This window comes from Echinops telfairi, unplaced genomic scaffold (genome assembly GCF_000313985.2).
Source record: "Echinops telfairi isolate 266 unplaced genomic scaffold, ASM31398v2 ScPeMD7_7422;HRSCAF=8460, whole genome shotgun sequence".
Taxonomy (NCBI): domain Eukaryota; kingdom Metazoa; phylum Chordata; class Mammalia; order Afrosoricida; family Tenrecidae; genus Echinops; species Echinops telfairi.
In genome coordinates, this window is record NW_022111322.1 from 357658 (window position 1) to 373343 (window position 15686).

At 49.4% G+C, this 15686-nt stretch overlaps 1 protein-coding gene across 3 annotated transcripts in view; it reads right to left on the reverse strand.

Moving 5' to 3' along the window:
• EPHB1 (EPH receptor B1) overlaps positions 1–15686 on the reverse strand; it is a 388725-nt gene that overhangs the window by 102797 nt on the left and 270242 nt on the right. For all 3 annotated transcript variants that reach the window (XM_045297818.1, XM_045297817.1, XM_004715982.4), the window contains exons 6-8: positions 11736–11898; positions 5876–5984; positions 5124–5188 (exon numbers count right to left, since the gene is read on the reverse strand). In XM_045297818.1, the coding sequence (XP_045153753.1) occupies positions 5124–5188; positions 5876–5984; positions 11736–11898 (337 nt within the window). The remainder of the gene's footprint in view (positions 1–5123; positions 5189–5875; positions 5985–11735; positions 11899–15686) is intronic.

Below are 15686 nucleotides of genomic sequence, written 5' to 3' on the forward strand. Positions count from 1 at the left end.
GTTCCATTTAACCTCATGAAGCACATCATCTGCTTCCTCCAATGTCATCGCATTTTACATGTCTGACAATGACCACCCCACGTCCCAGCTGGGTCTCCCTTCTTCAGCCCCCAAAACTGGAATTTTCAAGTCACTTCGGTAACAAACCAGGACTTGACACTCTTCTTCAGCCCGGCTGTCCTTGTTAGGGAGCTGGGTAGGGGGTTGTTCCTCTGCATGCCCAGGGGCCCCCATACAGGAAGTTGGAAGCTGCTTAAGGCTAGAGGGCATGCTCACATTCAGGTCTTTGAGGCAGGAGGGTGGTACACCTGGATTGGCCCCATCTAGGCCAGGTGGACTTAATTCAGTCAATGGAGTCAAGCAGTACCGTCGACCATGCCTCCCAGCGGAGGGCCTGAAAAGGCCAGAATCCAAAGCTACAGCCCCTTTTTCCTTTTTCTCTAGCTGCTCCTGTGTGGTTCTGGGTGGCCAGGCCGCAGTCTCTCTCTCTCTCTGGCTTGTGTTCAGTTTACTGTAACTCCTGAAGCTGCATCTATCCTTTATAAAACCCACTTGGATCACAAACCTGGCTTCAGTGTGAATTCTTTCTCATGCGAAGCCGAGGACCGAGGTATTTCTCACCCAAGAAACCTAACATTCTCTTGGGGCAAGAGTCTCATGAACAGTGTGCCCTGTGCCACGGGGTCCCCAGGAGGAGAACATCCTTCTAGATGTGTCCTTAGCAGCACAGAGATAGCATGTCTGTGTATCACCTCTTCTGATCGGAACTTCAATGAGGACCACTCAAATGGGTGGTCATTACTATTAGTATTCTGCATTAGTAACGGCCCTTGGCTCTTTAATCAGCTATATAGCGTTCCGGTGAAGCGTGAGGTCAATTACATCCCTACATTTTGTCTTCACATGAACAAATAGCAGGTCAGATATCCGCCTTTGAGTGCGGGTTTATTTTTGCTTTAACTTAAACATTGGATTTTTAGATTTACCCTGGTAACAGCGCATCTTACAGGTTTCACATTAGCATTCAAAGCTGCTGGAGAATTCTGACTCTCCGTCTTCTGTGGTGGTAGTGACGCTTGCCCACGGTTACCTACACACTTGGTAAGCATCCCTATGCTGGCACCTGACTCAGGAATTTAAAACACTATCAAACACACATGCGATTGAACAGGACCAAGGCTAGAATAAAGCTAGTCACTTCCTTCCTGGCTGACAGAGTCGCTAATCTGCTTTCTGGTGGTGTGGAGACAAGCTCTGTAGCTACTTTATAATGCTTCTCCTCAGGAGGCCACTACGCATTTTTGGTGAAATAAAAATGGACTGCCTCTGCAATCCTGCTTTAATTTTCTAAATGTACAACATTCGGAAATGAGGTGAGGCTCCCATAATGTTTTCTGAACGAACCTATGTTGATTTCTAAAGGACCCTTGCTGTCACAATGGTTAAAGACCTCGGGTTCTAACTGGGTGGTCGGTGGTTCTAACCCACTAGTGGCTCTATGGAAGAACCATAAACCAATTTGCTCTCCTAAGGATTCAGAGCCTTGAACACCCTGTGCGGCAGTTCTACTGTGTCCCTCAGAGTGACTATGAGTTGGCACTATGAACTGGATGGCAGTGGGTTTGGGGCGGGTTCCCAATGATCACGGAATTCAAGTTGAAATGCCCGGAACATCTCTGCGTCCTACTGTCTGTCTGCATCTGTCAAGGCTCACTCTCCCATCTCCTGTTCTGTTACCTCCATGCTCGGCCCCCTTGTGTGAATGCAGAGCCGTTGTCAGTCCAGTCATTGGGGACACGCCCTGTTTGTGCTTTTCTTCGAGTTTCACAACAGTAACTCAGATATACTGTAATAGGCAAAGGCGTAAGTTATTCAGCCACGGTTATGAGACCCTACCAGTCTATAACATGGGCATCTATGACATGGGTGACCCTCAGTGACTTCGTCAGGTAGCCAGAACAGGGACTAAGGGGGTGAGGGGTTATCTCCCCATTGCCTGCATAGGGCCACAGCAAAGGGGTTGGAAAGAAATCAGGCACCCACATGATACCAATAGAAAGATCCAAACTGAGCATGCTCAGACACCAGCCCCCTAGGCCCAGGTGGGAGGTCCACCTGGGCACACTGACTAGGCCCAGCCACATGATGTCGCACAGTAGGATCAAAAAGGGCCCGAGCTCCCACTCCGGTCTCTCCCTTGGCCCCTGGGATCTCCTAGTTCTGCAACAGGTTCCATGTATTTCCTGGCTTTCCTTCCACTTGGCTTTTCCTGTTTAGCTGTGAACTCCCATGCAGCTCCTGCAGGGCCTTGTACGCTTTCCAGAAACAGTGTGTGCTTTTTGAGACTGTAACACCTAAAACTTCCCCTTTCCTCAAAAAATCACGTGGGTTACAAACCTGCTTCTGCCATGTGAATTTCTTCAGCGCCGTGAAGCAAGGACCAAGGTATCCCAATCCAGGCACCTAACAACTCAGCTCCAGCCTAGATTAATGCCAGCCTCCTGGAGCACTGGAGAGGGCCCGATGAACTGAAATGAGCTCCCAGAATCAAGCTCCCAGTGTGTAGCCCAGACCAGCCCTTAGATAACTGATTATTTCTACTGCCTTGCGTCAGAACCTTCCGGTTCCTCTTCTGCTGAATATGTGTCAGGCCTTCTCGGCAGTCCTTTGGCTGTGAGTCCCCAACAGTAAGAGCTTTAGTCGGAGCGATGGATGTCCACCGAGACGGCGAACTCGTGCCCTGCAACGAGTTCAGCACGCCTGGTGCAGCGCGGCGGAGCCAGGTGCCAGGGCGGCAGAAAGGAACAACAGTCATGAATGAGAGAAAGGACATTTATTTTGAAATGGAAAGAAATAGGAAAAAGAACTGAAGCCAAAAGAGAGCTGACTCCTAGGCAGAGGCTGAACTCTGGGCCCAAAAGAACCCTGTGCCACCCTGAGTTTGGGTGGCATATGCAGTGTGCCATCACTGGGCTCCCCGTGTCCTCCCTGGGCACGGCAGGGCCACTGGTGCTGCACACAGAAAGATAGCTCCAGCACTGGTTTTTCCGTGAACCCCAGGAGCCAAGGAAACCGCCTTGTGCTGGCCTTAGAGGCCACAGCGGGCCCAGAAGGTGGCTGGGAGCACTTGGAAGCACACCTCTGTATCGGTGTAGCCATGGGTGATCCAGCACAGCCACCACCGCCAGTTAGGAAAAGGGCCTGAGCTTGGTTGAAGGGGCCAAAGGACATCCAGGTCCACCTTCACTCAATGCTTGGCAATCAGAGAGATGCCCCCAGTGCTTAGCTTGCATGCCTTCAGTAAGGAAATGCCCTTGAAAGGTGCCCCACCCCTCTCCTCCAGCACTTCTGGACTTCCAAATTCCTCTTTGAGGGCCAATTCTGTAGCCCCCGTGGTCGTGACCCGGCCTCCCAGTTGACATGACCATCTGTAAATGACTCATGCTAAAGGGTCATAAACATCAGCTCTGAAATGGTCTTCCATTGGCCAGGCTACTCCATCATGGTAAGGAGTCACCCCAAGAGCAATGGGGGTACAGTGTCAGAATTATTAGAGAGGCAGAAAACAGGGCGATGGGGGAACCCCCTCAGGTGATTCTAAGGCAGCTGCTGGGCACCACCACTCCAGAATCATCTAGACGGCTGAGCCCTGTTTTCCCAGAAAGGTCCTGCCTGGGGGGCTTCGTGCTTAAGTAAGAGAATGTGTGAATTGTGTACTGATGTGGGGAAGGATTGTGCACAGTAGGGTCTTTCCCTCTCACGTCGGTGGCACCTGGTTAAGATGGAGGCACAGGATGGCTGAGGGCAGGGAAGGGAAAGAAGGGTACATCCGGGATACAGAAGCATCAGCTATGCATGTGGTCTCAAAAGCTTCAGCCCCCGGGGTCTGTGCTGCTGCTTTGGGGAGCTGCCCTGGGCCGGGAGGGGGAGTAGGGGTGTCTCTGCATCAGCCCTGAGCCCACACCTCCCTCCCAGCAATGACTGCCCTGGGGACGCGGAGCCTGCCATCTACAGACCTTGGCAGGTTCTTGGGCACAGATTCCAACCCATGTGTACAGCGTGCCCTAAACAGTGCTCCTGTGGCTGTGGTCCTGACTGGCCGACTGTACTAAAACACAGTTCCTCCAGGGGGCGCCTGCTGCAGCGCAGGTCAGCAGTCCCTTCCCGCCACAGGTAGCCAGAGGAAGGCAGGGTTTGGTCTCTGAGAACTTCCACACCGGAGGCCATTTTTGTTCCTGTAGGGCATGCTGCGGGAGGTCTGCTTCTCCATGCTCCTGGGGGACTGGGCAGGACGAAGAGGGCTTACGTTGCAACGGGAGGGATTTCAGTCAGCTGGGGCGGGCAGAAAGCTGAGATAGAGCATAGCGCCAAGCGCTGGGGCAGATTTCTGAGCTCTTTAGAAACTGATCACCTCAGGCTTCCGCTCTCTGGAGGCAGGAAGATGGCCCAAGTGACCTAGTGTGACCTTGTGCAAGACCTGCAATCCTGGCATCATACAGATGACAGTACAATCTGGACCCAGGACGTTCGCACACAATGGCGAGGAACCAAGCTTTAGTTGCCATCATATATACATTTCTGGGAAAGGGGGAGGTAAGATAATGAGTGAGAAAAACTTTTCAAGGCATTGCTTCAAAGAAAGCGCTTGGGAGATATCCCAACACTTTGGCCTCTTGGGCTCTGCTATCTTTTTAATTCTCTACATTCATGTTCTCTGGCTTATCTGCGCATTTGGTTAACACTCAGCCCAGCTGCTCAATTGGAAAAGATAAGGCAGGATATGTGACTAGAGAACCCTCCATCTTTCCCCACTGAGTCTGATTCCAGGATTTATTGACTTGCTCAACCCAGTCTTTCCCCGCCATCCCATGTCCTCTGCGGGGTTATCGATGCAGAGGAAAATCTGCCTGCCAGGCAGCCAATGCGGGTCCACAACGGGCGAACGGCAGCTAGGGCAGCAGCCTGTGGTCCCCGGAGACCCGCAGAGAGGCACAGCGCCAGCACCATAGGAACGAAGCGGACTTGTCCGAGACCAGCCAACCTGGCAATGAGGAGCCCCCAACACTGGTCTGCTGGACTCGGCGCCTGCGCGGCCGGGCGGTGGGCGTCAGCGTTCTACTCACCTCGGCCAGTGCTATAATGCTGGAGCTTATCGCTGTACACGGCCTCCTTGCTGTAAGCCCGTTTCCTGCAGACACAGAGAAGAGGGGTTCGCTCAGTGGTAGCACCCCACGCCTCAGCCCAGGCCTCCCAGCCAGGCAGAGGCTGCACTAAAACATCTCCTGGGAGTGTGGCCCTGGCCAGAGCATGGGACCTGGGGGCAAGAAGGCCCATCAGCACTGGAGGAGCTGCTCAGAGTGGGGGCAACTGCAGGGCTTTGCACCTCAGAATCCACGAGGCTCCCAAGGCAGCAGCAACAGTATTAAAAATTCACGAGGCCTTCAGGGGTGGCCCTTCGGCAGAGTTCAGAGCCCTATTTTCTCCCACGGCTTCTCTCTTCCCCACCTGCCTCTGGCCTTCTGCGGAGGGTCCCAGCTCTGTAACCACAGGATGGGCTGGGGTTGTGCGCGCAAGGCGTAAGTGGTCAAAGGCAATTTTGTAACTGCCACTCTGAAAAGCCTTGTGGGTGAGAGAGGCGGACAGTCTTGGCTAAATGAGGTTTTGCAGAGGGAGCCTATTTCCTTATAGCCTTGCCCAGTTCTCACAGAGGACCTGATCCCAGACAGAGACAAAATCAGGAATCAGGAACATTGCAGCCTGCCCACAGGTCGAAACCGTGCAGAATGGCTGTGCGTGGTCCTGCCCGGCCGGGTAGGGGTGTCGCATGGGGAGAGGTCTCCTGGGTCCCAGAGCAGGCAGAAGAGAGGAGGCCTACCTGCTACAGACGACGGAGATGACCACCAGGGACACGAGGAACACCACCCCGGCCGCCGCCGAGCCAGCAATCAGGGGCAGCTGCTCCCTCAGCTCCGACTTATAATCATCTACGTGAGAAAGGGGCATTAGCATGTGTTCAGTGTGGCTTTTTTACACAGCTGGCACTCAATGCATGAGGCCAAATTAATCACACACACATACACACACACACACAGCTTCAAATAGGTCATGGAAAAATTCCACTACCTTTTAATTTCACTTTCCAGGAGCTTTTTGAAGTCACACACACATGAGAGAGAGAGAGAGAGAGAGAAAGAGAGAGAGAGAGCAGTTCCTATGTTTCCGTGCTGCAAACCCAAACAAAAGGAACAGTAATCTTTAAGCCACAAAATAAACAAACACCACCACACACAATTGACAAGGACAGCAATAAAAACAAAACAGCAGTGCCAGAGAGCATCTCAGAACTCAGGGCTGAGGACTCCAATCCACGGCTCCTTGTGAGAAAGATCTCTTACAGGACGATGAGTCCTGGCCAGGATATGCCTGATGGGGGAGAAAGGAAAGCCAGGAATGCTTCTGAAACATGGAGTAGTTGAAATGCAGCATATTCAACAGATCATCAATAAAGAGTGCCCACAGTCAGCCAGCACAGCGCCAGCGAGAGGGTGAAGAAATGGCCCGGCACTCTGAAAGCTCCTGCTCAAGAAGGGGAAGGGGTCAGGGCTCTGCCAGGGCCAGTACCTGAGGACCTTGTGGAAGTGGAGATTCAGATGCAGTATGTCTGGTGTGGAAATGCTAATGATTAGTGAGGGTCGAAGCAGCATGAACCAGTTTGGAAGCCTGGTTAAAATGATGTGGAGCAAGAAGCCTGTATGTCATGGAGGTGGCCAGAGCTCATCCAACCTGCCTTCGTGGAGTAAAAGCTTTGTGATTTGGACAGATTGTTCACTCACTCTAACGCTTGGGTTCTAGCCTGCTTAAATTTTTTCTTTCAAGTTATGTCTGTCTGTCTTACTGTGGTGGCTTGCCTGTTGCCATGATGCAGGAAGCTACACCACTGGTATTTCAAATAGCAGCCGGGTCGGTCGGTCTTGGTAAACAGGTTTCCAAGAGGCTTTCAGAAGATGGGAGAGGAGAAAGAAGGGCCTGGTGATCTACTTCTGGAAAAGAAAATGATTGGCCATTGGCAGCACTATGAATAGCAGAACACTGCCTGATACAGTGCCAGGGGGTGAGTCCTGAAGACCGGCAGCCACTCCAAAGTTGCGTTAACTTTAACCCTGTGGATGGAGTACAGGTTTTAAGACCTTAATTTGTTGATGTGGCGTAACTCAAAATGAAAAGAAGCAGCTTCGGATACCCGTGAATAATCAGAATGTGGAATGTACAAAGTATGAATCTACAAAAATTGGAAATATGAATTGGATCATATAAAGTTAGACACCCTGGGCATTAGTGAGCTGAGATGGAACTGGTGTTGGCCATTTTGAATCAGACAATCATATGGGCTACTATGCTGAGAAGGTCACGTTCATTGTCAAAAAGAGCATTTCAAAAGCTATCCTGGAAGATATCAAGTCAGTGACAGGCTACTATTGCTACACAGACACGGGACACTAGTTCATACGACTATTATGTATACTTACAAACCAATCACTAGTGCCAAAGATGAAGCATATGAAGTTGGAACCAGCATGCAATCAAGATGCATTGATAATTATTGGCAATTTGAAGGCAAACGTTGAAATAATGATCAGCAGTTGGGAAACATGGCGACAGAAACAAAGCTGATGATTGCATGACAGAGTATGCAAGACCAATGACCTATTCACCGGAGCTGCCTTTGTTTCAACAGCACAGAGACTTTGCCAGATGGAAGATACAGGAATCAAATCAACTACTTCTGTGGAAAGAGACAAAGAGCCCAATGTCATCAGTTAGAATAAGGCGAGGGGCCAACGACAAAACAGGCCATCAGTTACATAAAGTTCAAGTTGAAAGTGAAAACTTAAACAAGGCCAGAAAAGCCAAAGTACAAGCTTGAGTACACCACCTGACTTTAGAGACCACCTCAAGAAAAGATGTAGTGCATTAAACACTAATGACCCCAAACCAGGAGTTGTGGGATGACATCAAGGATAGCATCCATGAAGAAAGCAACAGATCTTTAAAAAGACAGGAAATAGCCTATCAGAAGAGCCTCTGAAATATACTAAAGTGAAAGATAAAAATGAAGCCCTAGAAGAGCTGAACCAGAGGTTTCAAAAGCAGATCAAGAAGATACAGTATTCTAATGCAATGTACAGAGACCTGGAGTTTTTGAAAACCAAAAGGAAGAAGAGCATACTTGGCATTTCTCAAGCTGAAAGAACTGAAGAAAAACGAAAGCTTTGTTTGCAATATTGCAAGATTCTCTGGGTAAGCCATTGAACAATGCAAGAAATATCAAAAGATGGAGGCTCATGTGGGGTCATGCGACCCACAAAGAATTGGTTCATGTGCCGTCATTTCCGGGGGTATCATGATCAAGAACCATTGGTGTCGACCGAAGAATTCTAAGCTGCACTGTGACATTGGTGAAAAAATTAAGGCTCTATGAACTGATGGAATTATCAACTGACATGTTTCAATAATGGATTCAAGTTGAACGTGCTTACTTTTCTATGCCAAGAAATCTGGAAGGCAGCTACTTGTCTAACCAGTAAAAGAAATCTGGACGTGTGTCCACAGCAAGAAAAGAGGAAGCCCCTCAGGGAGAGGGATTGACAGTTTCAACAATGGGCGCAAACCCAGCAATGACGAGGGCGCCGGTGCAGGGTCGGGCAGTGCTCCTGCTGTGCACTGGGCTGTTACCAGCAGGAACCTACTTGGCAGCACCGCACGGCAGCAACAAAGCGTTTTTGCCGTCTGATCTATGCTGGAGGCGCCAATATGAACTCTCTTTTCTCTAACCCATTGGAACCACTTGGCTGAGCTGGTGATGGTGATTCTTGCAGTTGGTGTTCGACACCAGGACCGACTGGCCATGGCCAAGAAGCAGCCATGCTATTTAAGTGCGATTCCAATCAGGATTGCTAGACTCGGCAAATAAACATACAGGGTGGTCAGTTACCTTCATATTTCAGATACACACTGAATAATGTTATCGTATAAGAATGTCCAAAACATTGCATGGGGAACGCGTGTACAAGGAAGCCTGTGGGAAGTGAAGCTGGATGGGCTGCCTGGTGTTTCCTGATCTGACACGTTTTCTACCTTTGACGGGATGCATTCTTAGCCCTTTTCTCTTCCTCCTTATAGTGCAAAACGCTTGATCTGTCTTTCTCTGCTAGGTTTCAGCCTATCACAGGTTCTTGCTTTTGCAAGTTTGACTGTACTAAAATGTAATTCCTTGTTGGTCTGAAATTCCAATTTAATTCCTGTCCTTTGCTTTGTCTGATATCACTAATGGTCATGCTTCATAAAATGAGCTTCCTTATACTTTGCATCAGAACCACTGGATGCCTATTTCTGGACCCCTCCTCAGGCCTCCAGAACCAGAACCTCTAGGCAGGAGCAGGAAATCTGTGAGCTGAAGAAGCACCCTGGGGTATTTGAGAATCATACTTCAAGTACATGGGCAGAGAAAGAGACATCTAAAGAGGCTATAGAAAGTAACTTTGTGGGCTGAAATAGAGTTTCAGTTGCCCTCATCTAAAAATGTTTGCAGCACGATTTTAAAACATACATAAATTTGGCAAACAGATGAAAGAGCCCACAATGAGGAATGCCTGGCACCGTCTTTATGAATGATAAACTTCACAAAGCAACGTGAAACCTGATCGATTAAAAAACAAAACAAAAAAACCCAATTAGGCCTTTAAGTTCCAGGTCAGAACACTGTTGCTCAGAGACATCTGGAATCACATTGGCTCTTCCCCACGTGGAGGTCACCTGTCCAAAGTGTGGTCAGTGAACACTGATCAGCTGTCAGACTCACCTCTGTGCTCCACATTTGGCCTGCAGCCTCAGCGAGTATAATTACCACTGATGTGTGAACCCCAGTCATTAAGAGAAATACTCCTTCATTTGGCCGCTTACCAGCACACTCTTACATCTCGCCCCTCATGGGTTTACAAAACGTAACTGCCAAACGTAAAAGGAATAGCCTTCTTGGGAGGAATCTGTTACTTCTTGATTTGTCTAGCAGAATTGCCAAGAGGCCAGCGCTCAGAGTGCTTTGAGTTTGGGGCTTTAAATCCTGTGCACCACCTGATGCCAAAGTGCCCGTAAATCTAGATGGCAAGTGGAGTGCCAAGAGAGGGGCAGAGCCCTCCAGGAGAAGACGGCCTGCATTCTATTCACGGGGGGCATCTCTGTCTGCGTGAACTGGCTCAGCCCATCTCACCATCCGCAAAAGAGTAGTAAAATTTGCCTAAAACCACCGCAAAACACTTACAAATTCCAGTCCTCCAGAGGTCTGAAGAGGCAGCATGACGGCAGCAGGTCTGAGTCACCGTCACCATCAAGTGTGGACACCGAGCGGGCGGGCGGTACCAGAGTGCCCACCATTCTGACTTCTCTAATCCTTTCCATAAAAACGGGTCTTGTGATATTTCATAAAAAGTATCTGATTTTACATGTTTCTCATTGATTCTAAAACTTTCAAAAATAGGATGTCAAGGAGTGCTAGACTGAAATAAAATGTTATGTAAGGGCAGACATTTAAAAAATATATAATTTAGCTAGTAAGAGAAAAATGAAAGTTTTGTAATCATGGGGTCAGGAATAGACCAGATGGATAGATAGATACATAGGTAGATAGTAGATGAATGCATCAACTATTGTAAATGGCTAGCTACGGGAAAGACACACCTATGCTAAGGCAACAGGAAGTCTGATTTCCTTAACTATTAAAGGGGGGTTGATTCAGAGGATGGAGGGAGATCGCCATAATAGAGAAATAATCAAACTGAAAGATAGAAGTATTTTTGTTGACAGACTGTCTGACCTTGGCAAGAATTTGGAAATAGTAGATGCTTTCCCTGGAGACACCTGAACAGGACTGACTTAAGGTTACATTTGAAGGTGCTTCAAAGATTCTGAGAATCTGGTGCATGAGACTGCCACACACCAAACCTGTCTCTTGATTTCCTCACTGGACTTAGACTGTGAGCTCGATCTCTCAGGCCCCAACAAGAGAAGACAGGAGTGAAGGAAACAGCATGGTCATCCAGACCGTGATGGGGAGGGAGGGAGAGAGCATGCGCTGCGACTACGCTGGGGTGTCCTTGCTGTACAAATGTGCAGGCCCACCTGGGGCAGCCTTGCACAGAGATGCCTCAAAGGCAAACCCAAGGAGAGAAATGACTAACCCTAGAGAGAACCCAGCAGGCCTGCTGGGAGGCAAAGAGAGCATTCAAGTAGAATCTGGTTAGAAGTGGGCACTCTGGGGTGGAGGGAGGGTGGGGTGGAAAGGGGGAACCGAAGACAAGGATCCACATATAACCTCCTCCCTGGGGGGTGGACAACAGAAAAGTGGGTGAAGGGAGACATCGGACAGTGTAAGATATGACAAAATAATAATTTATAAATTATCAAGGGTTCATGAGGGAGGGGGGAGCAGGGAAGGAGGGGTAAAATGAGGACCCAATGCTCTGGGGGCTTACATGGAGAGCAAATGTTTTCAGAATGATGATGCCAATGAATGTACCAATGTGCTTTATACAATTGATATTTGTATGGATTATGATAAGAGTTGTATGAGCCCCCAATAAAATGATTTTAAAAAACACAAGTGGGCACTCTGACTGCTCATGGAGCTTCTCCTGCTCCCATCAGAGCTGCCCCTGGCCCTGCTCCTGGCCACTCCTTACCATCCGTCAGAGTCTGGAAGCACATCTTGCCACTGAACTTGCCGTAACCAGCCACGGTGCGGGCACGCACTTGCACCACATACACCATGCCTGGCCTAAGGCCGTCGATCCGGGCAGTGTTGGTCTGGCTCCTGGCCATGGAGGAGTTGAACTCGTTGTGTTCCTTTAAGAGAGCAGGGAAGAAGGGATCACCAGCCCACTTCAAGTGCCGCCCGCCAGCCCACTCTCCCTTGAAGCCCCTGTTAGACGTCGTCCTCACTGCCACGTTCCCCTCCTAACCAGAGACAGCCCCCTCCTAACCAGAGACAGCGTCTGGTCTGGACTAAGAGAACGCAGAATGAGTTTCTAGCCCAGGGGTCCTCAAACTTTTTGAACAGGGGGCCAGTTCACTGTCCTTCAGACCCATTGGATGGCTGGACTATAGTTTTAAAAAAACCTATGAACAAATTCCTATGCACACTGCACATATCTTATTTTGAAGTAAAAAAACAAATTGGCAAAAGCACCCAGTGGGCCGGATAAATGTCCTCGGCGGGCCGTAGTTTGAGGACACCTGCTCTAATGGCTATGCTCTGAAGAGAAGGGTCTACAGGGTCAAGATCTTAGGACCTGCCAGAAGCTCAGAATCCATTTTATTTAGTCAGTCCTCATTGTTCAACACAGCCATCCCGCTTTGTGAAATCCTTGAGGAATCCAGTCTCCCCGCTTGGCCGAAGCAGACTGGGCAGAGCCCACCCCTGCCTGCCTCTCCTGGTCTCTCCTCGGCTCAGCCCTCCTTATTCTCCTCTTCCAGGCGTCCCTGGCCATTCCTCGCAACGTCTGTTCTACATCACTTCTCAAGTCCTCCAGGCAAGCACATGCCTTTGCAGCCACCCTGCTGAAGAGGCTGCAGCCATGCTGGCAGTCACATCTGTTCGTGCCTTCACCCTGCCTGAGTGTCCATCCCAGGGTCCCTCTACACCCAGACCGTGTGTGTGTGTGTGTGTGTGTGTGTGTGATATCCCACTCTTCCTACCTGCTGAGTAGGCCAGTCCTACCTCCTGTTTGCCCTGTTCTCTCCCCAGCACTTTCTGCCCCACCCCCAACACCCCCTGCTATCTGCACAAGTGTGTCCCTGATGGGCACACATAGTTCTTGTTTCTCATTCTCTGACTCTTTATCCAACAAGAAGAGCCTTAGCAAGCCCCCCACCCCCCCACCCCGCCTCCACCCTCCCCTCCCTGCCCCACCGCCCTGCTCTGGTCTTACTTAATGCAGGGTTTATGTTGGGACTTTTGTAGCCTCCCCTCTTTTCTCCGCTCCCCATGCCAACTCTTTTCAAAGAAGGTCCCTGTCCTTTCTTATAACTGTTCTCAAAAAGAAGGCATAACCCTTAAGTATAAGTTTATAGTCAATCGCAATCACCCCTAATCCCTCTTTCCAGCTCCATTGCCTTGCTGCCTTTCTAGAGACCACATCCCCTGATTAACAGGCCTTTGCTCAGTGTTTTCTTCATCTCAAACGCCGGCTCTTCCTCAGAGTTTCTGAGGCCCATGTCTCACAAAGCGGCCTCTTCTAAGCTGGCTTCCCCACTACTTCATCCCTGGAGAATCTCTCCCTTGTTGCCCATCATTGCAACTCACTCTCAGCCCCTCATTATAAATCCCCTTAATTGCTGACCATCTTCCTGTATGGTTTCTCTACAAAGATTCTGGTTTAGCTCCATGCATGCAGAAAAAAACTTAGAGCCTGGGCCTGCTTCTGCTGCACGGTGAATGCAAGAGCAAACTCAGGTGCTGAGAGAAAGGAGCTTGTGAGGAGCCCCCAAGGTCTCCTCTGCAGACCTGGGTGCTGTGCCGAGTTCTAGGTGCTGCAGTTCAAGAGGCATTGGGGACCCATGGGGGAAAGCTGGATGACAAGTGGTGTGTGTGCTACATGTCCAGTCAACGACAGAAGAATCGCAGGGAGCTGAGTCAGGAGAAAAGAGTACAGCAAATGATAACACACTGTTGTTGTTAGGTGTTGAAGGGATGATTCGAACTCATCGCAACCCCATGTGACAGAGCAGAACTGCCCCATAGAGTTTCCTTGGCTGTCATCTTTCTGGGAGCAGGTCACCAGGTCTTTTCCCCATGGAGCCATCGGGTGGGTTTGAACTACCAACCTCGTTAGCAGGCCAAGCACTTAACCACAGGGCTCCTTGAAAAGAAATGACCATTGTCTTACAATGTGAAAAAGTCTACCTTGCCCCAGTGAAGCTGACTTGAGTTGTAGTCCTAAGTTTGCTCATCTGTTCTGCCAGGCGGTCACTTGTATGAAGAGTCTACCACATGCTGGACACCTAGTGTGTGGGTGCAGAGGCACGAGCCTCTCCTCTGGGGAGACGACGCCTTGTGGAGTGGACTGTTCAATCAACAGATGGGGGCAGCAGTGCTGACTGAATGGCTTAGCCCAGGGAAGCACCGCAGTCACCCAGCCCAGACTAGGGAGAAGAGGCGGCAGGGACACCGGGAGAGGGGGACAGGGGTTGATTTATGAAAGATGAAAGAAATCAGCCACATGGATGAGTGTGAGAAGTGAGAACCTAAGCAAACATGCAAAAGCAAGGTCTGAAGGGCCTCAGGAGGTTGCAAATAATTGGAGGTCTGTGGAGGGGGGTGGTTCTGAAGTAAGGGACCACAGGGGTGGTCAGCTCCAACAACAGCTGCAAGGGGGGTGTCTACCCGCCTGCTTCTGGGAGAGACTGCCTAGGCAGAGGCTGCTCTGTCCATCATTTGATCTTTGGTTCTATTTATCACAAGATGATGCCTCTCTACCCTTCAATCAGGATTCTGCAGAAAGAAGACCCTTCACTATAGAGGAGGGTACTATCTAGACAGCACTATGGAGGTGGGCATCTAGAACACTGGGCCATGCTGCCTGCAGATATGAGCTCTCAAATTATGCAAATCACCTCCTCGCCTTGCATATAAATGTGACCTGAACGTATACATGCAACGAGCTACGCTGGAATCTGATGGAATCACACTCTACTTGAATTGACATTTGGATTGTGAGGAATGAGACATTAAGCCATAATCACTTTTAGAGCCCACATCTTCTTCAATTTCCGTGATTAAAATTATGAGACCTGATGACCCACAAATTCATTAGCCAACGCTAAGCAAATGAGGGGGAGCAATGAGCAAGGTTGGGCCTCTTTGTCTCTTTTAGGTTTGATTTAATAAGTGTTTGGAAGATAGCAGATGCAGCTATGATGAGGGCAAAGAGCACATCTCTCTTAATTCTCCATCCTCAACAAGCTGCATAGGTCTGGAAGTGCATGGGTGCTCAACGAGTCGGTGCTAAATGAATGAAGACACGGCATACTTTAACCCAGGTATTTGAGTCAATTGATTGAGCACAAGTTACCGCCAAGCTCTGAAGAAGTTTCCATGAGAAAATTATCTTAAAACTTGAAGGGTGAAAATTCCCCAGGCCGACTTCAGCCTGTCCTAGCTTAGACAGTTATGATGAAGCGCAAGTGAGTGTCTAAGCGCTTAATCATCCAGACAGCGGAGAGCAGATGTAGAGGCTCCTCCCATGGTTTGCCTACAAGCACTGACACCAGGAGCAAAGCATGCTACAAGGCAGTGAACAAGAGAGGATGATGAATGGAAATGTGTTAAAATGGGGAAGGAGATGAGCAGGGGAGAGGCTTGGGGAGGGTCATCGGCTTGATGGCATCTGAGCTCTCTATTAATGAGCTATTGGAGGAGGCAAATACATCATTAATTCTATTCACAGAGCTGAAGTGGAAAGGGGTGTGTGTGTGTGTGTGTGTGTGTGTGTGTGTGTGTCCCAAGCATAGAGAGGTTGATGTGCGGCAGGAAAAAAACCAGGAAGGGTTTTGTCAGTGTTTGGCAAACTAATGTTTATGGACCCGGCACCAACTTCCGTAAATAAAGTTTTAGTGACACATGGCTATGCCCA